Source organism: Biomphalaria glabrata, chromosome 10 (genome assembly GCF_947242115.1).
Source record: "Biomphalaria glabrata chromosome 10, xgBioGlab47.1, whole genome shotgun sequence".
Taxonomy (NCBI): Eukaryota; Metazoa; Mollusca; class Gastropoda; family Planorbidae; genus Biomphalaria; species Biomphalaria glabrata.
In genome coordinates this window covers 22,574,655-22,601,149 of record NC_074720.1, presented here as the reverse complement: position 1 = coordinate 22,601,149, position 26,495 = coordinate 22,574,655, and the positions used below count along the sequence as shown (strand labels likewise).

General features: G+C 34.7%; 1 protein-coding gene across 5 annotated transcripts in view; it reads left to right on the top strand.

Moving 5' to 3' along the window:
• LOC106054792 (nck-associated protein 1-like) overlaps window positions 1-26,495 on the top strand; it is a 51,011-nt gene that overhangs the window by 22,567 nt on the left and 1,949 nt on the right. For 4 of the 5 annotated variants that reach the window (XM_056044811.1, XM_056044810.1, XM_056044812.1 and 1 more), the window contains exons 18-34: window positions 887-1,032; window positions 4,476-4,608; window positions 4,784-4,903; window positions 5,523-5,662; window positions 5,770-5,901; window positions 6,081-6,196; window positions 11,086-11,188; window positions 12,098-12,240; window positions 12,636-12,733; window positions 15,747-15,840; window positions 15,954-15,977; window positions 18,712-18,794; window positions 21,633-21,713; window positions 22,697-22,799; window positions 22,900-22,998; window positions 23,345-23,457; window positions 25,443-25,532. In XM_056044811.1, the coding sequence (XP_055900786.1) occupies window positions 887-1,032; window positions 4,476-4,608; window positions 4,784-4,903; window positions 5,523-5,662; window positions 5,770-5,901; window positions 6,081-6,196; window positions 11,086-11,188; window positions 12,098-12,240; window positions 12,636-12,733; window positions 15,747-15,840; window positions 15,954-15,977; window positions 18,712-18,794; window positions 21,633-21,713; window positions 22,697-22,799; window positions 22,900-22,998; window positions 23,345-23,457; window positions 25,443-25,532 (1,818 nt within the window). Of the gene's footprint in view, window positions 1-886; window positions 1,033-4,475; window positions 4,609-4,783; window positions 4,904-5,522; window positions 5,663-5,769; window positions 5,902-6,080; window positions 6,197-11,085; window positions 11,189-12,097; window positions 12,241-12,635; window positions 12,734-15,746; window positions 15,841-15,953; window positions 15,978-18,711; window positions 18,795-21,632; window positions 21,714-22,696; window positions 22,800-22,899; window positions 22,999-23,344; window positions 23,458-25,387; window positions 25,533-26,495 lie in introns of those variants that run through there. The other variant, XM_056044813.1, reaches the window with a different exon arrangement.

The following is a 26,495-nucleotide window of genomic DNA, read 5'->3' as shown; positions in this document are numbered from 1 at the left end:
TATATTGACAGTGATACGCAAATTAAGACCTGCGGGCGCAGGTAATTTATGTCTAGTTAGAAATATAATGGAAATGATTGGTTTGATAGTAAAACTTGGAATGTGATAGCTTGAGATGTTTGCAACAATCAATGCAACACTTACAACGTTATTATTATTACTTACATAATAATAACATAATATATATATTACTATATGGCTCCTGTTCTAAAAACAATGGATGCACCCAGGTGAATTCTCTCTTGGGTGCATTCCTGGCTCTTAGATTAAGGTAGTATGAGTCACCCATGAAAATGACATAGGATTTAATAACAAGGTCTTCATGTCTTGCAAAGACGTTTCTTCAGTGAACAGTACCAGGAAAAAGAAGAAGAGGCAGACAGAGAAAGCATTGGGAAGATAACATTAAAGAATGGATGGGCTTGTCATTAAAAGATTATATTCTAGGCAAAAGACAGAGGAATGGAGAAAGATGCTTGATAAATCATGTGTGGTGCCCCACTGGTTCAACAGACTAAGGAATAGGTGAAAGGGAAGAGTGGCCCATACATCCTTGTCCCTCTCTTGACCTTGCTGGTCTGGCACCAACTCAATTGCAGGAGCTGCATTGTTGATCATCCCAATTTCACAACAATAATTTATGAACTGTTGACTCAACATTTAGTTTGTTGGTAGTTCTTTTTTGGTAGCTCTTAAAGAAAACACTTCAAGAAAATTGTCTGCACTTATTAAGACAAAATATTCAAAAGTTCTTCATTTTATCAAAATTATTGACACAGTAGTACATAAAATACAAATTAAATGACATCATAGTTATTTAAATGTTTCACAATTCTTGACTTTTCAATTCACTATAATTATAATCTGATTTTTTGTTCTCTCCCAGGCAATGACTAGTGGCAGCAAAGTAGACTTAGAGTTGAAGACTGTTGGAGAATTAGCCAAGCACATGAACACTGTTATCTTTCATACCAAGATGGTGGACAGTCTAGATGAAATGTTGGAAGAAACTACTGAACTTTCTATTTACTGGTTAGTTCTGATATATTATATCATTCATTGCTTTGAATCATACAAATCTAACATCAGCATTGCTTCAACAACAAATATCTGATTGTCACAGAGTTTCTGAAAACTCAGCTATATCTATGAGGTTATACAACTCTTAAAGTCAAGAGAGAACACTCACTGGTATTTCACATGTGCTTTTGTTTCTGTCACTAGGAAAAGTATTAGGAATGTACACACCAACATAAGAATTTTTTTTTTGCAAACCTCTTCAAGGGAGAAAACATAGGTGTGTTACCAACTAGGACTATATACAGCCAACTACAATGTGAATACTTAATAACATAATTAAAGCAGGTATAGCTGTAGATAGTTCTACATTCTGTAGTACATACAGGAAAACAACTATTTTAATTACATCAAAAACACCTACAAAACTTTCACAAGACCAGCAGTCATGTATACCTGGATGCTGATAAAAGCATCTATCTATAGTCCTATAAATAAAGAGCAGATTATGTTGATTAGGTGACCTTGAAAGAGTGTCAGAATATAAGAGGTAAAAAGTGTACAATCAAAAACCAAAAGACAAGACTACATATTGGATAACTTGATAATGTAGATGTAGACAGATCAACAATAGCATACAATTTAAATATGGAGATGAAAAGCTCTAGAGAGATCTTTATTTAAATGTGTTGAACCAGGGACCTCCTGAGCTCTTATCCCATTGGAATCAGATGATGATGTAATAAACAGTCTGTAATTGTCTTAGCATATTTGACAATTCGTGGAATGATAATAAATACAATTATTTACTGTAAGGCCTCAAGTTTTACTTAGAAAAAATGTTTAACTTTTTCAATGCGTCTCATATTCTAACTTTAGCAGGTCACTTTGTTATGTATTAATCACTTTAACATAAATGTGTTTGGCAATCCCAATGCCTAAGTGTGACGGACCTCGTGTATGACGTGTATGAGTGGCTTGTTTGGTGTCTAGGGGATGATTATTTTTGAATTGTCACACACTGGTCCATCAGAGATAAATCAGGAGCAGACACGCAACGAGACAAACAATGAAGAAAGATACAAATGTTGAAAAATTAAAGAATATTTATTTACATAAATATACAAAGTAGAATAAAATAGGGGAGGGGGTTTGCATCTATCTCGTTAGCAATATTGTATCATCATACTAAACACTTAATTAGAGAGTATATGTCTCTTTGTCTTTTGCACTTAGCTGGTTGTCCTGCTGAGGTTGCAGCTGTGTCCTGGCTATAGTTCTTGCAGCTGGAGGTGGCACTCTAGTGGGTAGAGGGACGCCGGTGATTCAGTTCTTGTGGAGTCTCAATCCAAAGTTCTGATATCTGTAGTGGGCACAGTAGGGCGGGTGGCCGGCTACCGTGGGCACAAGGGTGCTGCGGGCAGAGCTGATCTGCCATGGGCAGCGTCGTTAGCAGGATAAATCCAGTGAGTTGCGAAGATTTGGTGAAGCTATGACGTCTTGCACAGACAGGTGGTCTGTAGGAACGTCGTGCCTAGTAGGTTGACAAGTGGACTGTCAAATAGGCAGGCAAGTAGAGCCGATAGCGCCAAGTAGTTGAGCCAAATAGGCAGGTAGGCCAATAGGCAATTGAGTAGTGTCAAGTGGGCAGATGACACTGGATATTTGATCCAAGTAAATAGTATCCAATAGACAGATCCAAATACATAGGCAAATAGATGATGCTCAATAGGCAGACACCTGAGGGAGGCTGCGGATAAACAAAGACAAGTTAGGACATGTCTCTCATGCATTTTATCGATGCCCTCGACTGAGGTGCATTTGTCAGATTGGTAAATTTGCTTTTGAGTACAAAGTGGGAGATGATGACAAATGGGATTGGAAAAATAGATGGCTGGTGGTAGCAATATAAATTGTACCAAGTAAGGGAGATATTAATCTCAATTAAACAACATAAGTTGGAAGAGAAAGAGGGGGGAAGAAATGGACGGTGGTCAGCAACCATGACGGTTTGTTTACATATGGCCGTCGGCCATAAACAATGGAGCGAATTTGAATGGAGACAGCGGGCGCGACTCTCGTTAAAGTAAAATGAGTTAAAGGGAGATAATTCATATATCTTTTCTAAGCGCAGTATTAGTGCGCTAGTAAAATTATCAAGGCGGTCAGCCAAGATAAAGGGAATAAAATAAGATGTACAAATATATACAAGATGCAAGATTGCGTCGATGATCAATTGAGCAACGTAGCAATAATATCGTGAACATAGGCTAATGCAATACATAAATATATACGTATGCCATCTTTACGTTTCCTACTCTGACAGTGAGAAATACACAATGCACTAATTAAACATAAATGAAATGAGTAAAATACACATGATAATATCCATTGAGAAATATACACAAAGTAATTAAGATGGAACTGTGATTAAGTTTGGCTTATAACAGGTATTCCTCTAAGAGTAAGAATAAATGAAATAGTCCAGACTCGACTGGTCAGCGAAGAGAATAAGTGACAGAGTGAGTCTAACCTGCCTTATTCTAGCTTATAAAGGTCCGGAAGAGATGGGTGGAAACAGGAAATGCGATAGACTAAGGATTATCTCTCATGTGGGTAAAGTCTGACGAAAGTTGCACAAGAGGTGTGGTGACACGAATAATCTCCTTGATCAAAAAGAGACGTGGGTGGGGTGGAAGAAATAATGAAGTATGTTCCATCCCAGGTGGTGTCGACGTGAAAGTCGGACATCCGGCTCCTAAGGCCATGTAAGTGATTGTATATCTTTACCCCGGTCAAGGAGAGATAAGTGAAAAGTCGTCGCCTAGTTGTCGCCCAGGTGGTGGACTAAGTCTAGCGAGAAGAGGAAAAGGGTGGGGGTTGGTAGGGAAATTGGGACAAAAGGGGAAAAAAATAGAAATAAAATAATTAAATAATAACAAATAATAATTAATGCTGTGATAAAATTGAGTGACTCTGTCATCAAGCTTTTGACTTGTGACACTAAGGCATGATGAGGCATGATGAGGGAAATGATTAATGATTGTAAAAATAATAGAAAAGGTATGCCTGAGAGACAAAAAAGAAATGAAAGACAGGCTTAAAGATTATTGTGTTAGCTCTCTTGTCATCCATATGATAGGATAGGTAATATGATAGGATAGGTAACATCTTTATATCTTTATACTTAATAGTCACATGATGATCTTGAAATAATGCTCACTACCTGCTTGTTTCTTGTTGTACTTCATATTTGTGTGGACTTGGTCTCCAAAATAATACATCCTAATGTAGGTTTAGAGAAGAAGAAAACTTTCTTATTCAAAATAAACAAAATATTAAAAAAAAACTTTATAACATACATACATTGTTATTTTTGTGTTTAAGATCTAACTAATCCTAAATTATTTGTATAGTTTATTACTTAATTCCAAATCAAAGAATTGATTTCTCCTCAGTTTTCATACACCAATACTGGAGCATCATTTCAATCAATGTATGGAGTTCTTACCTCAACATCGCTACAGTCTGGTGTTTCCTTTGATTTGTTCTCATTTTATGATGGCTACACACAGTCATTGTCCTGAAGAGGTAGACTTATATCTTAATACAACTTTACTGCATTAGCTACAATTTCTTTATCTACATGACATCATTCTTTTTATAAACCATAGGTCTTGCATTTTTTCTGAAATATATACATTCAATTCCTTTAAGAAAGTCATAGTCTTCAATATAAAACCAGCTCTGTTTTCTTTCTCTTCAGCGAATGTCCATTGGCAATACAAGTTTGAAATACATTAACTGGTTCCTTAAACACATTTGTAATGAGATTGTTGGAGTTGTTACCAAAATTTGTGCACAAAATGTTGAAATGGATCAAAAGGTTTGTAATCAAACATTGCAACATTTGGTGTACATAATTTCGTTTTCTTTACCTAGTAAATACTTAAACAAAACATAATGACAGCACAGATAAAAAAGGATCTTTAAAGATTTGTTTTTTTGGATGTACTGCAAATAATTGTTGTGTGGTTCATTTAAAAACTGTTCTAGCAGAAAGTCAGCACAGTTGTGGTTGTGAATAACTAAAATGTACAACTACTGGTTTAAGGAAAGTATTTGAAAATTTGTCTTTGAAGTTGTTGTTTTTTTAATTTATTCAAACATATTGATTTTTATAGCTGAAATAAGGTAGTATTTTAAGATAAAATAGGGGTAAAAATGAGTATAAACTTGATGCAGAGCAAGGGGCCAATTATTGTAACTTGTATCCACATGAACAATAGTTAGTTCTGAAAATGTCCATGAGTATCTTACCTGGGCTTCTGGACATTTAAAATGATTTGAGAAATTAAAAAAAAAAATTGCTTTGCCTAAACTCACTTTTTCAACTGACTCAGTGCATTATCTTTCTCTTCTATTTGTTTCCAACATGGTCATATACTATCCTTTTTCTTTTTCTTTTTTTTTTTTTTTTAATTTTATATTATTATTATATTTAGTTGTTACCATCAGAAGCTGTGCCAGCACTACTCTACCAACAGCTGAAGACTAAAGATAAGGAAAAGAAAGACAAAAAACTACAAGAGCCTTCAAAACCTGGCATTGAAAGTATCAGAAAAAACAGAGAACAGTTATCAAAGTAAACTTATCATAATTCATCATAAAAAAGTTTTATACATATTTATGTAGTTAGTTATTTTTTTTTAAATTTAAAATGACAAATATTTTTGTTTGTTTTTTCACTAGTCTTGATAAATACTACATGGCCTTGACAGACCTATGTTATGCCATCAACTACAGCCCAGTTATCTCTGTCTGGGATCATTGTTTTATCCCTCAGGAGTTTTTACTTCAGACTTTAGAAGCTATGCTCACTAAGTAAGTAAAATAGATTGAAAGTATCATGAGTTTTGTTGTGTACTGTAACAGTTTTGTTTACAATGAATTTCACATCATGCTTACTCCTCTATAAGTATTATTTTATACAAGTGAAACAAGACTATATCTTTTGAGCATAAACAATTTTCCTGATTTCTTTATTATGTTTTGAATTCCAGGGTGATAGCTGACTTGACTCAAATAGTTACAGATGGTAAGACAGTAGCGAAGCCAAAAGATGTACTTTGTGCTATACAGTCTCACCTGAATATCTTACAGAATGTTGGAAACTTTGGTATGTCCTAAATAGTCTCTTTGTTGTTGTTTTGAGAACTAGATCTACTTAACTATTGATTCTTAGTCTTTTTAACGAGAAAAAAAAGTTGAGTACAATGAAGGTCTTCTTCTTTATTACTATTCAGTATGTTTGTTTTATTTTTTACATGTTTTGAACATTTCTTCAGAAATGAAGATTATTTCATCTTAGCCCAATTCTCCTGCAGGGTAGCAATGGGAGGGGCTTGAAAAATTATAGTTAACATCTTCTAGTAGGATGGCTGCCTGGTTGTGTGGTATGCTCTCTGGACTGTCATCTTGATGGGCCCACATTTCAAGCCTTGCCTGCCACCATCCCCTGCTTCTTGCTGAAGGTTTGGGCTAGGATGTAATCATCTTCAATTCTGAAGGAACATCCCAAATATGTAAAACAAACAAACTAAACTAAATCCTAAACAAATACTTTGCATCAGCATTCTCAGCCCCAGGAGACAGAGACATAGTACTTAACTTGAACCAAGTAGACAACATAGGAGATATAGAAGTACAAGAAAAGGGGATCCAAAAACTATTAGCAAACATCAAACCTAATAAAGCGTCTGGACCTGATGGTATTCCAGCTAGATTACTCAAAGAACTAAGCAATGAGCTAGAACCAGTGTTGAGGCATCTCTTAACCAGGGCAGAGTACCAAGGGACTGGAAAGAAGCTAATGTCACCCCCCTATTTAAAAAAGAAGAAAAATCTGACCCAGGAAACTACAGACCAGTATCACTTACCAGCATCACATGTAAAATTCTAGAACACATAAGATGTAGCAACATCATAAACCACTTAGACAAATATAATGTCCTTACTCCATACCAACTTGGCTTTAGGAAATATAGATCATGTGAAACACAACTAATAGGACTAATTGATGATTTTTCAAAAGGTTTAGATGATAGTGAGCAAATATATATATATGGCTCCTTTTGTCTTGAAAGGCAATGGATGTGCCCAGATGAGTCACTGGTTTTGGTTTAGTCTTGAGACAGGGCAGAACCTGGTGTGGCTAATCAAGCCAATTCTAGAGCTGCAGGCTTTGCTACGATTCATGCAAGTGTATGCATCTGATTCAGGGCTAGTGGACAGGGTAGCTTTCTTTTTCTTTTTTTCCCTCTTGATTAAGGCCACTTCGTTTCTTTTGCCCTCAGCAAGGATCGTCCCAGCACACACAGTCTGTCTCCATGCACTCCAGTCTTTGGCTATTTCTTCCCACATACTTTCGTTGATATCTGTGGCTCTCACTTGCAGACATCTCTATATGTTAGTCTTGGGCGGCCCTTGGGTCTGACTCCTTCCACAAGTTCAGCATAAAAGATATCCTTTGGGATTCTACCATCTGGCAAGCGGGTGACATGTCTGAGCCAGCATAGTCTTCTTTGCAAGAGGGAGCATACATGCTGTTCATATTGGCCAATCCCAAAACTTCCTGATTGGAGACATGGTCCCTCCAAGAGATGCGCAGTATGCGTCTCAGGCAGCGCAAGTGGAAACTATTCAATCTGTGCTCTTTGGTACATGTATGTTGACTAGCTTTCATTGCCATAAAGAAGAGTGCTCACAACACAGGCATTGTAGACCGAAATCCTGGCACAAGACGTCGCAGAAATACCTGTGATACATATTGGGAATCACACCCTTTTGGTGGTGCAGGAATTTACCTACTTGGGTTTAACAGTTGCCAGTAACCTAGATTTAGACATCGAGATGACAAAAAGAATAGGAAAAGCTACCACAGCATTGGCTAAACTCTTCAAGCGCGTCTGGGAAAATGCTAAATTGACCACAACAACCAAAATCTTAGTCTACAATGCCTGTGTTGTGAGCACTCTTCTTTATGGCAGTGAGCAAATAGATGCTATCTTACTAGATTTTTCCAAGGCTTTTGACAAAGTTCACCACCATAGTTTACTTAAAAAATTACAATATTTTGGCAGTGATGGTCCATTGCATCAGTGGATTAAAGATTTTCTGATAGGGAGAGAACAAACTAATAATAAAGGCAGATTATTTGCAGATGATTGCATAATATATAAAACAATTAAAACAACACAAGATACAGATATTTTACAAAGAGAATTAGATGAATTACAGAAATGGGAATCAATTGGAGCATGTCTTTCCACCCAGAAAAATGTCAGTTATTAAGAGTAACAAAAAAACTAAAACAAATAAATTCCACACCTATTTTATTCATGGTAAACTAGTAACACAGACTAAAAACTAAAAATGCAAAATATTTAGTTGTTATAATAAATGAAAAACTGTCATGGAATCCCCATATTGATGAAACTATCAAAAAATCAAACAAAGCATTAAGGTTTATTAAAAGAAATTTTTATAAATTAAATCAAATAAGAACATAAAACTAAAATGTTATTTAACCTTGGTTATGCCATAACTGAATATGCATCCTCTGTTTGGGATCCCTCAACTAAAAAAAAAACCCATTAAGAAACGAGCATGGAATGGGTTGCCTGAGCTATCCAGGAAAACCAGTGACTTGGCAGAATTTAGGTCATTAGTTAATATGCATGACTAAATGCTTGATGCGTAGGATGTAATTATCTTCTTTTTTGAAGTAACGTCTGTATTATATAAGATAAGATAACACCAGAATACACAGTCAGATAAAAGCAGTAGCCAATACAAAACCCAAAAGAAAAATCTTACTCTGGAATAAATGTAACCTAACACAACTACACCAAGCTGCACTAAACTTTCAACAAACATTCTTATTAGAAAAAGACATTAACCAACCAGTCGATGACCTCTGGAATTTCATTAAAAACCATCTTAAAAGCATAATAGAAAATCATATACCAACTAAATACACATCAAACAAAATAAATAAATGCTGGTTTAATAATAGACTAAAGAAGCTTTGTAAACAGAAGGAAAACCTATATAGAAAATTTAAAGAAACTAATGCAGAAAGAGTTTACAAAAAGTATATAAAAATTAAACACTTAACCCAAAAAGTAAGCAGACAGCTGCAGAGTGAATACATAAACAATGTAATATCTAAAGACAACAACAAAAACCTATGGTCATACATTAAGTCTAAGAAAATGGAAACAACAGGCGTAGCGCCATTAAAAGATGAACATAACATAATACATAATGATAATGAAACTAAAGCAAACATTCTAAACAAATACTTTGCATCAGCATTCTCAGCCCCAGGAGACAAAGACATATTACTGAATTTGAACCAAGTAGACAACATAGAAGATATAGTAGTACAAGAAAATGGAATTCAAAAACTATTAGCCAACACCAAACCAAATAAAGCTTCTGGACCTGATGGTATTCCAGCTAGATTACTCAAAGAACTAAGTAATGAGCTAGCCCCAGTGTTCAAAATACTCTTTCAGGCTTCACTTAACCAGGGCAGAGTACCAAAGGACTGGAAAGAAGCTAATGTCACCCCCCTATTTAAAAAAGGAGAAAAATCTGACCCAGGAAACTACAGACCAGTATCACTTACCAGCATCACATGTAAAATCCTAGAACACATAATATGTAGCAACATCATAAACCACTTAGACAAACATAATGTCCTCACACCATACCAACATGGCTTTAGGAAATATAGATCATGTGAAACACAACTAATAGGACTAATTGATGATTTTTCAAAAGGTTTAGATAATAGCGAACAAATAGATGCTATCTTACTAGATTTTTCTAAGGCTTTTGACAAAGTTCACCACCATAGTTTGCTTAAAAAATTAAAATATTTCGGCATTAATGGTCCACTGCATCAGTGGATTAAAGACTTTCTGATAGGGAGAGAACAAACTGTAATAATAAATGGCTCTAAATCAACACCGATGACAGTAAACTCAGGTGTACCTCAAGGAACAGTCTTGGGTCCACTACTATTTTTAATTTACATAAATGATTTACCAAATTGCATTACTTCAGGAACAAAAGTCAGATTATTTGCAGACGATTGCATAATATATAGAACAATAAAAACAACACAAGACACAGATATTTTACAAAGAGAATTAGATGAATTACAGAAATGGGAATCAAATTGGAGCATGTCTTTCCACCCAGAAAAATGTCAGTTGTTAAGAGTAACAAAAAACTAAAACAAATTAATTCCACTTATCTTATTCATGGCAAACCAGTAACACAGACTAAAAACGCAAAATACCTAGGTGTTATAATAAATGAAAAACTGTCATGGAATCCACATATTGATGAAACTACAAAAAAATCAAACAAAGCATTAGGATTTATTAAAAGAAATTTCTATAAATCAAATAAGAACATAAAACTAAAATGTTATTTAACCTTGGTTAGGCCAATAATAGAATATGCATCCTCTGTTTGGGACCCCTCAACTCAAGAAAACATTAAGAAACTAGAACAGACACAAAATAGAGCAGTGCGATTCATAACAAACGAATATTCACATTTGACTAGAGTAACACCTTTAGTAAAATCACTAAATTTAGAAAGCCTTCAGGACAGAAGGCTCAAAAGTAAAGTAGCAATAATACATAAAACACTGAACCATAATCTTCAAATACAAAAACAAAATTTAATAAAATACTCTGAAAGACACAAAGATAAAGGCACATTCCTCGTCCCATATGCTAGGACAAATTTGTACAAATACTCCTTCTTCCCTAGTGCTATTAGAGCATGGAATGGGTTGCCTGAGCTAGCCAGGAAAACCAGTGACTTGGCAGAATTTAAGTCATTGGTTAATATGCATGACTAAATGCATGACGCGTAGGACGTAATCATCTTCTTTTTTGAAGTAACGTCTGTATTATATAAGATAAGAAGATAAGAAGATATGGTAATATGAATGCTTACACTATCACTATATTGTTTCCTCAGTTCACTTAGACATCAGCAGACTCTTGAGGAAAGTGTTACTTGAGCAGTCTCAACCAGTTGATTCAAATGGAGAAAAGACAATCACATCAAAATATAAACATTGGTAATGTAGTTTGCTGTGACAAGTGGAGAGTTAGGGGTGGTAGATTGTGTTTAGGAAATAACAAAATGTCTCTAAATGAATTAAGATACTTGTCAAAAGATACATGTGACATTATAAAGCTATGGAAGTGGGGCTGTAGACAATTTGGTTCTCAGTTCGTGAAATACAAATGTTATTCACAAAAGAATACAGAACAAAAAAAACTTCAACAAATTGAGTAAATAATTTACATTTCTTGCAAAAACTTTTTTTGTGCTGGTATTAGAGGATTAACGTTAAAACCACACTATATGAAATATTTTTTTTTAAACTAACGTTATCAATTTGTAAAAAAAATTAAATAAATTAAAAAGCAATACAATAATTTACATAGCTTTATGTAGCTATACTTTCTTAAGTTGTTCTTCTTGGAGTTAGTCTGTCAATGCTGAGCTTTCAATCTTACCTTTATAAATTTTGCCATTATTAGTTTACTCATTTTTTTCTCTCTGGGTATCTAGATGTTCTAACAACTTGTGTCTTGTTTTGTTTCTTCTTAAGCTATTAAGAAGTTCTAGTGACATGTTAATTTATCTTTGTACTGGTAACTAGGTGTTCTAATGTCTTAATTTATCTTTGTACTGGTAACTAGGTGTTCTAATGTCTTAATTTATCTTTGTACTGGTAACTAGGTGTTCTAATGTCTTAATTTATCTTTGTACTGGTAACTAGGTGTTCTAATGTCTTAATTTATCTTTGTACTGGTAACTAGGTGTTCTAATGTCTTAATTTATCTTTGTACTAGTAACTAGGTGTTCTAATGTCTTAATTTATCTTTGTACTGGTAACTAGGTGTTCTAATGTCTTAATTTATCTTTGTACTGGTAACTAGGTGTGTCTTGTTTCATGTGTAACTTAACTCTTCTCCAGGTATGTCGATGTTTTAATGACTCATGTCCTGTGCAACTTTGAACAAATGACTTACTCACCAACCAGGAAGTCAATCATCTGTCTGGCACAGTCTCATGTTGATCCACTGACTACTGCTGCAGAAGATTTTATCAATATTCAAGGTAAAGACATTTTTTTTTACAAAGTTAAATCTTTTTGTTCTTGTCTGTTGATTTGCTAATAGTAAGTAATACTATGGCAAGCAAGTGAGAGGATCTGATTGATAATTTGAAGTTTTGAAAGCTGAGATAGTTTGGTGTCACATATCATTCATTGACTAAGACTATCCTTTAGGTTAGGACATACTGTCATACATGATTCATTGACTTAGACTATCCTTTAGATTAGGACATAGTGTTGCACATGATTTGTTGACTAACACTATTCTTTAACTTAGGGTCAACAAGGACGGCCAAGAGTGATGATTATGTTGACACTTTCTTTTTCCTGTTAGAAAAAATAAGAATGTCGAATGTTTTAATAATTTAATATTAATTTATTTTACAATCTTTGACAGAGTTTAGGGCCCTTGCAGAGCTTATTGGACCTTATGGAATGAAATATGTAGAAGACCAAATGATTTATGCTATCACTGCTCATTTTGATGAGATTAAGGTAGTTTGCAGTTACCTGTTTTATAGTGTGAGAAGACATTTAAAGTAGCTTATTGATTGTGAAATATTGAAAAAAAAAAGAACATTTTTAACTCTTTATCTCCGAAATTATTTACACATTTGGATGGAATTAAAATTTCCACTCTTTCAGAGTGCACTACCATGCTTTTATAAAACCTATATAGATTTTTATTTGTTGTCAGAAAATGTTAGATTTGTTATAAGAATTAAGAAGATTGCATGCCCTTTTTTATATGAACAATTTAATGGATATAAAAAACAAAAATTATTTTAATATTGGTTTATTAAAAAAAAAAAAAAGAAAACTTACTGACTGTGATTCTAGATATAGACTACATCTAGTACAATTTTATTTTCTAAATTTAAAAAGAAAATCATATTTGCTCATATTTTGACCAAACTTGACATATTGGTAGGTTTTGGCTCAGAAAAGGACAATGGTAGTGTAGTCTGATATAAGATTTTTCCAATTCTTCATTATACACTTCAGACCTGAACTAAAGGCAAATAAAAATATCACAATAAATAATAAGACCTAGTTTAAACACAACATCAAATTTAAATACAAATTAAACACAAGTTCAAGAAATTTAAACTTCAGAACATAAGGAAAATATGGAATATGTTAAACATAGTAGTACAAGAAAATGGAATTCAAAAACTATTAGCCAACACCAAACCAAATAAAGCGTCTGGACCTGATGGTATTCCAGCTAGATTACTCAAAGAACTAAGCAATGAGCTAGCCCCAGTGTTCAAAATACTCTTTCAGGCTTCACTTAACCAGGGCAGAGTACCAAAGGACTGGAAAGAAGCTAATGTCACCCCCTATTTAAAAAAGGAGAAAAATCTGACCCAGGAAACTACAGACCAGTATCACTTACCAGCATCACATGTAAAATCCTAGAACACATAATATGTAGCAACATCATAAAACACTTAGACAAACATAATGTCCTCACACCATACCAACATAGCTTTAGGAAATATAGATCATGTGAAACACAACTAATTGGACTAATTGATGATTTTTCAAAAGGTTTAGATAATAGTGAACAAATAGATGCTATCTTACTAGATTTTTCTAAGGCTTTTGACAAAGTTCACCACCATAGTTTGCTTAAAAAATTAAAATATTTCGGCATTAATGGTCCACTGCATCAGTGGATTAAAGATTTTCTGATAGGGAGAGAACAAACTGTAATAATAAATGGCTCTAAATCAACACCGATAACAGTAAACTCAGGTGTACCTCAAGGAACAGTCTTGGGTCCACTACTATTTTTAATTTACATAAATGATTTACCAAATTGCATTACTTCAGGAACAAAAGTCAGATTATTTGCAGACGATTGCATAATATATAGAACAATAAAAACAACACAAGACACAGATATTTTATAAAGAGAATTAGATGAATTACAGAAATGGGAATCAAATTGGAGCATGTCTTTCCACCCAGAAAAATGTCAGTTATTAAGAGTAACAAAAAAACTAAAACAAATTAATTCCACTTATCTTATTCATGGCAAACCAGTAACACAGACTAAAAACGCAAAATACCTAGGTGTTATAATAAATGAAAAACTGTCATGGAATCCACATATTGATGAAACTACAAAAAAATCTAACAAAGCATTAGGATTTATTACAAGAAATTTCTATAAATCAAATAAGAACATAAAACTAAAATGTTATTTAACCTTGGTTAGGCCAATAATAGAATATGCATCCTCCGTTTGGGACCCCTCAACTCAAGAAAACATTAAGAAACTGGAACAGACACAAAATAGAGCAGTGAGATTCATAACAAACGAATATTCACATTTGACTAGAGTAACACCTTTAGTAAAATCACTAAATTTAGAAAGCCTTCAGGACAGAAGGCTCAAAAGTAAAGTAGCAATCATACATAAAACACTGAACCATAATCTTCAAATACAAAAACAAAATTTAATAAAATACTCTGAAAGACACAAAGATAAAGGCACATTCCTCGTCCCATATGCTAGGACAAATTTGTACAAATACTCCTTCTTCCCTAGTGCTATTAGAGCATGGAATGGGTTGCCTGAGCTAGCCAGGAAAACAAGTGACTTGGCAGAATTTAAGTCATTGGTTAATATGCATGACGCGTAGGATGTAATCATCTTCTTTTTGAAGTAACGTCTGTATTATATAAGATAAGATAACATAAATAAGAAAGTAATTGACTTAAAAATATTATAGATAAAACAAACATAATTAAATTGTTTTCATAGTTTCAAGTGCTCATAATCATAAAATAAGCTCAACTGCTATTCTACATGCTTGATTTGAATCTACCCGCTGGATTTACAAATGTTGGAATCTACACACTGGTTTAAAACTACAAGGAACAATAAAATGGACACTAAACCTTCCGTATATTTCCTAGTTTACAAAATGAAAGTGTTTCTCATGATAACTTAAAAGAATTGTGTTCAGTTGATAGATCGAGATATTGTTTAATATAATACAGATACGCAATTCAATAACTGAATTTATCTATCTGGAAAGCATGGTTGAGAGGCCAAGTATGCTTGAACTTGGCTTGGCTTGGCTACCTATGAAGGGGGCTCAAAGTTCGACACCCGACTCGAGCAGAGTTGTGTTTACTGAGTGCCTAAAGGCAGCACGGAAAACCTACTTCCAGATACCCCCTCCCCCACTGGTCAGCAAATAAGATTAGACCATAGCGCTCTGAGCATGCTATAAGCATGAAAGTAGCGCTATATAAAAGCCATAATTATTATTATCTATATGTTTGTTCTCTAACAATAAAAATAATCCAACAACATGGACGAAAACCTGAGTAATATATTCTATTTATACTCCTTTTAAATAATGAAATACAATGAATTAAAAAAATGTATTTACCTGAAACCAGACTCAACATTATTAAAATTGCTGAAGAAAAATAAATGTCAAATGTAGTTCTAAATTCAATACACTAATTTATTTCATCTTACCAGAAACTGGTCAAGGCTAGGAAGGATATTCTTATTCAAGTTAGGACCAACTTTGATAAGCCTGGAATCTTGGATCTGGTGAATCAAAAGTTAATGAGTAGGTTAATTTATATCTTTAAGTTACACATTTTTTCTTTGATGTTAGCAGTTGTCTTGCAACAATGAAAAATATATTTCATCATTAAAACTTCAATAATTCTTTTTTTGTAGCTTCCCACAAAAACACACAGTCTGGTAAGTTTTTTGTGTTTTATTTTTGTATTTTTGTGCTTGAATGTATTATTGAGCTTTGATACAAAATGTAAAAAATAAAATGAGCACTAAAAACCTAATAAATCTCAAGAAAAGCTTCATAGAAATTGTTGTGGGTTGTTTAGTAAACAGATGTAAAGGTTTACTTTATTGGGAATTTGACGAGACTATAAATAGACTATTTATAGTCTCGTCAAATTCCCAATAAAGTAAACCTTTAACAAAATACTGATTTTGCAACAACTTCTGGACTACAAATCTGGCTCAGATATTCAGTCCAGCGGAACTGTTTTCACTAACAAAACAAAAGGAGTGAACTGACACCTTAACAAGTAAGCTTTGAGCAGGAGTGGCTTGTTAGCCCTTGCTGGCTACCCACCTCAATTCTAAAGTCAAACCTCTTCTACCTTGCAAGTATACCCAACCATTGGAAAGTCTTCAGGAGGAAAAATTAGGTGCCAGTGACCCTTAGGCAGTGCTACATCCTGGCAGAACCCGCGATGCCACTGACCCTTAACTATATTGGCACTAGCAGTTCCTTTGGATACATCAGCTGCATGGAGGGGGGGAACTGATATGCTGGCAATATTGTTCCAACCACAGCTAATGCCCAGGCTTGATGACTGAAGGAGGCTTTATGTATATGTAATTGACAGTTAGTTGAAAGCATATAAGCATGTGAAAAGAAATTATAGTAAAAGTAGTGAAGTAAAGTTCCCCTTTCAGACCTTACGAAAAGAAATTTTAGCAAGTTAAAATCTTTTTCCTCATTCGAGGTAAAAGATGTGATCAGAAGATGGACTGAGTACTTTTCAGAGTTGTACAACTTTGAAATCTCAGGCTGAGTTACTAAAAGTCCTTGCAATATCCAACATTGACGAATATTTTATTCTTTGCTCAGAAGTTGCATCAGCATTGAAAGTCCTGAAAAAGGGAAAATCAGCCAGATTTACAATATTCCAAGTGAACTTCTAAAGGCTGGAGGAGAAACTATGATAAACGCACTTTTTTTAAGTTTGCAACAAGATGTGGCAATCAGGAGAATGCCTCAAGCTCTGGACCCAATACTCATCATCACTCTTCCGAAAAAAAGATAATTTACAACTGTCAAAACTACTGCATCGTCAGACTCAAAAGCCATCCCAGCAAAATCCTGTAAAAAATTATATTAAACTGGCTAAAACCAATAGCAGACAAAATTATATCAGAGGAACAAACAGATTTTATACAAGGTCACAGCACAACACAATAAATTCTAAACCTCAGGATACTCTGCGAGAAATACTTTCAACACCAACAGAACCTTTTTCATGTCTATTGCTTTCAAGAAAGCTGTCAATAGCCTATGGCATATTACACTCTGGGCGACAATGGAAAAATGCAACATAAAAATAATAAATAATTATAAAAAAAAATAATTTAAGTTTTCCAGAACCTCCACAAGCATGCGGTGTACTTCAATAATAGCATTGACTGATTTAAAACATAGTTGGAGTGAGACAGGGCTGCCCACTTTCACCAACTTTTTTCAATATCTTTCTTAAAAGGGTAATGAAAGATGCTTTCGGGGGCTATGAAGGTACTGTAAGCATTGGAAGAAGAAGAAAACTAACTTGCCCTTTGCGGATGAATAGATGGTCTGTTAGTGTGAAGAAGAATTAGCTGATTTTGTGATGCACATAAACAAGACTTCTGCAGCATACAGTATGCAAACCAATCCCGAAAAAAACACATTAACAGGGCTTAAAAAGGGACATCAGTATTGGAGCTGAAAAGCTGACAAGTGTCAGTAGTTTTAAATACCTCCAAGCTATTGTCTCAGATGAGGAACCAAACCTGAATTACTGAACATAATTTCACAGTCCACAGCAGCACTGGCAAAACTCAAAACAATTTGGAAAGACAAAAACATAGCCCTCAACACTAAAAATCAGACTAATGTCCCTGGTTACAACCACATTCTTATATGCTTATGAATCTTGGACTCTGACTGCAGATCTAGGAGGAGTATCCTAGCAATGGAATTGAGATGCTACAGAGAGACCCTAGGTATCACAAAGACCACATCGCAAATGAAAAGATTAGAAACAGGATGAATACAGAAATAGGACCCCCCATGATGACCTGCTAACTACTTTTAAAAAAAGCAAGCTTTAACTCTGGCTATATCACAAAGTCCTCAGGGCTAGCAATTACCTTCTTTCAGTACCAGGCAGACAGAGAAAATGATGGAAAGTCAGCATAACAGAATGGACGGGCCTGTCATTGAAAGAAAATTTTATCCAAGGTAAAAGAGAGAGAGGAATGGAGAAAGATGGTCAACAGATCTAGTGTGGTGCCTTAACGGTTTAACAGACTAAGGGATCTGTGAAGAGGTGAGGAAGTTAAAATAGAAATATACAAAGAGAAATGGACTGGAAACTTAAACAGATTTAGATCAAAGATGAATTCATAGACAACTGAGAATTACACTTGATCAGATGCACATCAAGATGTACGCACACTAAATGGTCACAAATATTTTAGCTAAACTTTGAGTACCAAAAAAAGTCAATGATCACAGACATTTGGCAGACATTTTTCATGTCCTTGTGAGTATCTTCAAACATCACCATTAAGTATACATACTATTTGTTAACCTTAGTTTCTGTTATTTAAAAATAACATTAATATGATAATGTCACACACAAACTTTTGTATTTAATGTTTGTTTCAGATGGAGATGTTCTACTTAGTAACCTGATAAAAATTGGTCTCATTATGGCTGTACATTCTCTTCTTAAGGAGGCTTTAAATGATGTAAGTCATTTTAAAAGTGCTTTGAAGAATTATGTAAATCCTGAATAAATTCTTTTTACTAAGCCTATATCAACTCTTTGTCTGTCTGGATCAATTTTTGTACATGTTTTTCCTCCCACATCTAATCTTGGATCAAGTTGAAATTTTGCACAATTATTTCTTGTACCTGACAAAACAATAATAATAAAAAAAAGTTATCAATTAGTTAATTAATTATTAGTAATTAACTAATTTCAGAGGTGCAGTGGCTGAGCAGCATAGCGCTTAGCTTCTAAACCAGGGGTCCCGGATTCAAATCCTGGTGAAGACAGGGCTTTTTAATTTTGGGATCTTTGGGCGCCTCTGAGTCCAACCAGCTGACATTAGTTGGGAAAAAGCAAAGGCGGTTGGTCATTGTGCTGGCCACATGCCACCCTTGTCAAGCGTAGACAGAAACTGATGACCTTTACATCATCTGCCCTATAGATCACAAGGTCTGAAAGGGGAACTTTTACTTTTTACTAATTAATTTTTTTGTTTGGTATTGTCAGGTCTTAAGATTTAATTACTGAATTATTAATGTGTATAGGTATTAAAAGTAATATTAATTTCAATGTGTTTGTATGTTATAATTAATTTTATATTTGATTATTACTTTTAGTCCCAAAGCTCAGCCCAACAGACACACCATACACACCCAGCTGTACATAAACTAATAAATGATGTGTATGATGATTTAAATTAAAAATATAGATTTAATCTAATGATATGTATACAATGAAAATGACATATGATCTATTTTTAATGATAAACTAATACAAGTACATATAGATCTAGTATAATATGGTTCAAATTAAATACTTAAATAGTATTTTAAAGAAAATAGTATTGACCTCATCAATATTCCATTTCAAGACAAGGATTCTGTAAACTGTTCAAGGTAACATAAGTATCTTCTAGCCAGGACGAATGTTCCCCCACGATGAAGAATCAAAGTTCAGAGTAGTCTCAATGTATTATTAAATCTGGATATAGAAAACTGCAATCTGGAACCTCAGACTCGAACCTCAGTCCCGAAACCTGAGACTTGAAACCTAAGATGAAAACCTCAGTCCTGAAACCTAAGACCCTATAGAAAGACAAATAACAGATTCCTCTAATTCTCTAATCTAACTACAAAATACAAATACGACTGAATACATATTAAGAATAACCTTACAATGTGAAATAAAACTCACCCTAAACAGGGGTCAAAATAATCCTTCAAGAATATATACCAAGGCCAACGCTAAGGCTATCCAGTATCGAAAACACAAGGAGAATTCAAGAGCTCAAAAGATACAATGTGCTTCAGTCGAGCACTATGGCGGGAATGCACCAAACGACTAGGAAGAAACGTTTTATGTCATATGAAAAATGTATGATGAAGTGACAAGGGGAGAGCAACTAGTACACAAAATAAAAATACTGAAAATGTCGTCATCGCCTATTGATGAAAGCGGCACTATTAAATATTAACTATGCAACTACATAGATACTTGTGACAGGTATTGAACAAGGGAAAGAAATTGTATATTTTGTGTAGAGAATTTGGCCATTGCTTAAAATTTTTAAAATAACAATAGATAGCTATGAAGTTTTCTATTTTCATAAGCACTTTCCTGATACAGTGTCTAGTGTATCGGCTTGAGGAGTTTGAAATTAAGTCACACATTTTTAAAAAAGCTATCATGGTAACCTTGAACCCCCTTCTTCCTCTCCCACCCTCCCCCCTTCCCAACTGGTCCAGACAAGTGATGGAATCATAGTACATTGAGCAACTAATAGGTTGAAATTACCCTAAACAAAAACAAAATATTTCTAATCTCTTAGATTTATTTTTTGTTAGTCTAGATCCATTACAAATCTAATTGCATGATCCATCCAAACTAATTGATACAATTACACTTAATATAAGCTTTGTTTTTTAAAAATAGTCATTGTTACATACCGGTATATATTTTTTGTTGGAATAAAATTTTTGAGTTACAAACCACCAGTATCTGCAAATATTTTTGAAGTTGTGCATTATGGTCTATGGATATGGCTCAATGACATTTACTGGTCCGTTAAAGAGTTGTTATCATGCTGGAGGTTTGCAAGCTGGATAGTGTTGAGTGAACTCAACTTTGTATATAAAAAAGAACACTTGAAAAATTATGTCCCGATTATAAAGTCTTTGAATATGGGGATAGTTGCGTGGTTTTGTAGCATGTGTGCTGGACGTCATTCGGCCTTCTCATTTGTCCAAGGTTCATACCCTGCCCATTTCCATCCCCTAGTGTAGTGCAGGAGGCTTGGGCTAAGACATAGATTATTTTCAACTCTGAAGGAATATCCAAAACATCTAAAACATTTTATAATACCTGAATGACATCTGAAACAAAGCTATAATGTGTGATTATAAGACTTCTTTATGTATTTCCAAATCTGTCAGAATAAGACAAGAAAAAAAAATATATATTCTAGTACTGAAGATATTTTATAGCCTATTATTACAAATTAATATTTGTTGAAAATCCAGTGAAGTTCACAAAGGCAACAAGTAATTTTGTAGTTGTTGAATCTGTTGTAATGACTACACCAGAACTTTTTGCTTCATCTTCAATTCTATGTAGCATGAAATGGGATTGCTGAAGATGCACACATTGAGTCTCTTACCTGCAAATGATACACTGAGGAAACTTGCTCAAGAAACTGAAAGGATGATTGTGTGACCATAATAAGGGTGTGTGAAAAAAATCACAATGATTATCTTAAATTGGACATTGAAGCTATCTTATTTTTGAAAGGGTCTTATGTCTGCATTATTTTCTTCAGGTCTTAACTCAGAGAATTCCTTATCTGCTGGGAGCTATTCAAGAATTTCAGGATTGGGAATTTCAAAACAACAAATCTCTGGTAAGTCTTATCTTTCTCATTTTTACTCATTTAATATTTTTAACCTTAGATTTTAAATTAATGTTGTTATGGCTTGATTAGGAATTAATTATTTGTTTTGGAAATAGGGGAAGTTAAGCATTGTGGGGCCCTATTCGAAACAGATTTCGCGGGGCCAAGTTTGGGTAGGGAAGAGGACAATAAGTCAAATTTAAGAGTTTGTATTCGAAAATAAATTCATCTATGCATTTTATTCATTCTTTACTACGTACAGAATTACTTTACGAGCCTTGCAGGAGCGAATTAATATAGTATATCATAATAATTCTGTTTCCTACATAGATCCCGCTCAATAGCAAGAATTACCAAATGTTTCAATCTATCTGAGAATTGTTGACCTCCTGGTAAATCGACATGAGGGCGCGGGAAATCTGTTTTAAGTTAAAAAATGGTTTAATTTAATAATTTATACACCTTGAACTAGCGCGGGTCCTATGAAAGTGCGGATTCTTTGAAAATGGGGGCCCACTGCGGTCGCATAGGTTGCAGTGGCCTAAGACCGGCTATGCAAAAATAGCGGCGTATGCTACTCCGCCGGTGGACTATATATATAATTATCTTCTTCCCTCAAGAGTTTGGACGAGAAGAAGAAGTAAAAGAAAGATCACTCTCTTATTTCTGCAATTTTTGTTTTTTAGTTTTCAAAAGATTTTAATAATTTCCGGATATTTCCATGACTTTTTCGTATATTTTGTTATAAGTTATAAAATGGTTTAATTTAATAATTTACACCTAGAATTAGTGCGGGTCCTTTGAAAGTGCAAGGCACACTGCGGTCACATTAGGGGCCTAAGGCCGGCCCTGCAAAATAACAGCGTATGCTATGCCGTGGGTCGACTGGTGTTATCTTATTTGTTGAAAGGTAACTTTTACTGTTGTAAGAAATGTACTGTTTTATATTGTTTTAATTTAAATATTCTCTCTAATGATTGAAATTATCATAGCTAGTGACTGACTTATTATCATCGATTGGAGTCAAATGTCCAGTTGATCCATCTTTATTACGAAGACTCCAGTCAGTATATGCCAGTACTGAGTCTAACAAAGGTAGTTTCTTTATAAAATACTTTCTCAAGTATTTAAAATATTTGTTTAAGAAATTAAAAGTGAAAAAAATTTGACTTATTATTATGAAATCATATTTCAGATGATTATGACACTGCTTGTTTACTTCTTGTATTTTTGGCCATATCTTTACCTCGGCTTGTTTACTGGGACCAGACTATATTTAAAGCTTCATTAGATGGTAAAGCCTTTTCACATTTTTTAAATCTAGAACAATTATTAAAGTGTTTTGTTAATAGAAAGTAAGGTCTAACCTAAGGTAGTAAGTAGCTGGGTTTATAAGCATATGTGAGTTGGATACAAAAATGTTTAATGACTAGATATTACAGCATCCAAACTTGTCAGTGATAAAATACTCTTTAATGACTTACATCTAAAAGAGCCTTTGACAAACTAATCCAGCACCTAGCCTTCCAGTCAGGATTTTTGTAACATTAATTGTTTGAAGTAACTAATCCAGCACCTAGCCTTCCAGTCAGGATTTTTGTAACATTAATTGTTTGAAGTTACTCTTTGTTTTCTTCTAGCCCATTTCAACAGCAGCCATTGTATAGCCTATGGACTCAGTCAAGTTTCTGGTGCTCTGTTTTCACTGTATGGACCTGATGATGCTGGGGTCAGGCTGAAAGAATTTTTAAATGTATGTAATGATTTTGTTGGACCATTTTAATATTGTGCTAAAATTTATGACAATTTTAATTAGGTTGAAGTTTGCAGAGTGGTTAAATGCTTGGCTTCTGAACTGAAGGGTCTTAACTCATTCAATACGTATTGCCGCACAGTGCGCCAACGCGATTTCGCTTGACTATGTATCGCCGCATATTACATCTGGAACTACTGAAAATAATTTCAGATTTCACCCTCTGAAAATGCCTGGAGTTTGCCCTGATCTACTTTTAAGTGATCAATCTTCTCCGCTTGATTTTTTTCATGCAATCTTTGATGACAGAATAAAAGATAACTTGATATATTCTATCAATTCATTTGCAAGGAAAAAATGCCAACTGAACAACCCACCATGAAAGCGATCTGTCTTCGGGCGATGGACTGACGTTACAAGAAGTGAGTTGGACAAGTTTATGGCAGTGCTAATAAAAATTGGAATTGAAAAAAGACCGGATATTTCAGACTACTGGACAATGGCTGCAGAATTTTATGCTCCTTGGATTCACCATCAAAACCTTTGGCCTGTGTGATTCGGCAACCAGCTATGTTGTTGATATTTTTACTTACTTTGAGGCAAATACCTCTTACAATCCTGATGCAGGTAAGGAGGGGGACAAGATGTGCAGGTTTTTGACACTCCTTCAATATGTGGGAACAGGGCATATAATTTTTGCTGATCGGTTTTATACCACCCGGAAACTCATCAACTATTTGCTACAAAAAAAGCAATACTACACAGTTACACTCAACGTCAACAGACTCGGATTTCCAAAAGCAGTCAAGAGTTTGATTTTGCAACACAGAGATGAAATGGTTCCTCCACAAAGAAAAAACAATGCTCTGTGTTGCTTTCAAAGACAAAAAAGCAAAACAAAATGTCATTATGGTTTCAACAGATGCTGAAGTGGGCACCGCAAAAGTGAACAATGTTGACAAGCCTTCGATGGTCGACACTTACAATCGAAATATGAATGGGTGTGACAAGCTAGACCAGAAAGTGACTTACTACTGTGTCTTTGACAGAAAAACCATCAAGTGGTGGAAGAAATTGTTTTATGGCTGTTCGAAATATGCCAAGCAAACTCCTACATTTTATTTTGCCTCAGCCAGAAACCTGGTGCAAGAAAACTGTCTCTGAAAGACTACAAGCATGTTTTGATTAGACAGCTTACACAGAATGTAGTTTTGAATGAACAAATCAGAGCTCCTGGCAGACAACAAGAGACAGGTTGCCTGGAAAAAACTAAGAGTCAGCATATAGTGGACAACAGCAAATGGGACAGAGACTGCGTTTTTTGTTCTACGAGCACTAAACGGGCCAGAACAAATTGTGAAGCAAAGCCTTATTTACATCCAAAGGAATGCTTCAAATCCTTTCATGAAGCGCAATAACTTTGTTGGATGTTGGACAATGTTTGTTCTCTCATTTTCTGTATATAGTGTACAAAGTTCAGTTTTCATAAAAAATGTGTAAAAAAAAAATTTCAGGTGTGTGGACAAAAAAATTCATAACTTTTTTATTTTTGTAGTTATCTTATTAATATTTACAGTATAATATTCCTCATTCAATGACAAAAACATTGATATGCTACTTGCCATAGAAACTAAAAAAAATGATTGTATATAAGAACATACAATACTATCACTAGAACATTTTTTAGCCGGTTTTTTTTTTGCTCCGTTGCATTGACAAAAACTAACGTATGGAATGAGTTAATGAATTTAGGTAAAGACTGAGATTTTGAGCTTTTGGATGGTCTCTTAGTTGATGAAAGTAAAGGTCAATGTGCTGGCCACAACACTTGTTAAATGTTGACCATAGAAACCTAAGAGCTTTACATTATCTACCCCATTGATTGCAAGGCCTGAAAGGGAATTTATTTGACTTTTTACATCTTTATTAGTGCTTCTTCTTGCTCAACTATAATGTTCAGATTTTGGTTGTGTCTTGATTGACAGTTGGCATCTTCCAGTCTTCTTCAACTAAGTCAACAAAATGACAAGGACTCAGCTAGGAATAGAGAATCTGTTTACCTAATACTTGATCAGGTAGGTTGATTTGATTTCATTCTTTCAAATATATTTAGACTGCTGGCTCCAGTATAGTTCTCATGGTTGTTAAGAATCAATAGTATTTAAAGTAGAATCAACAAAGTCTGAAACTGAATTATAATCATCTGACTATTTCTATAGCCTTCACTGTATTGTTCATTCAATCCATCATGGTTTGATGATGACCACTTTAGTCATCCAGGGGGCTGAGGGCTTTGCACTGTGGTTTTGTGTTGCTGGTTAGACCCTATGTGTGCCTGGAATGTTCAGCTGCACTTTAGGTAGGTTATTCCAGCTGGAGCTTGTGTCAGTTGTCTTAATTTATTTTTTCTCTGGCGCTTTTCTTTTGTCATTGCTGTTCTCCTGTCCTCTGCAATTTTTGTGCCAGCTTTCACAGTGCAACACCTTGAAGCTCTATCCTGTGCTTCTGTCTCCCAGGTAGGAGGGCCAGTGTTGAAGGCTTTCAAAGACGCTATGTGGGTGTCCAAGTAGTGTTTTCCTTGTCCACCTTGTGAGTCTTTAAAGGATGTGGACATCTTCCATTCTGGAAACAAGGTCTGCCCATTGCAACTAAGACTGCACCAGGGTTGTGTGGATGCATGGCAGGCCCATGTTTGGACGACTTCAGTGTCATGTATCTTTTCTTGTCATTTAACTTTCAGTATCTTTCTGAGGCAGATCACTGTATATATAGCTCCTCCTTCATGGTCCAAGATGAGCATATTTCTAATTTCCTATGAACACAAAGATGATTGTTAAGTCCAATCCTCACTTTAAAAAGCTGGCCACATGTGTGGCATCGGTAGATTTGGTCAATGGCAAATAGGCCTGCTTCTTCTCTCAGCTTTTTGTTGGTTCAGCGCTCTTTCACGCTGGCCACTCTTCTAGCTTCGTATCTCATGACTCCGTCAGTGTTCTCAACTGATCATGTCCTTGTGATGTCAATGTTCTCAGGTGATC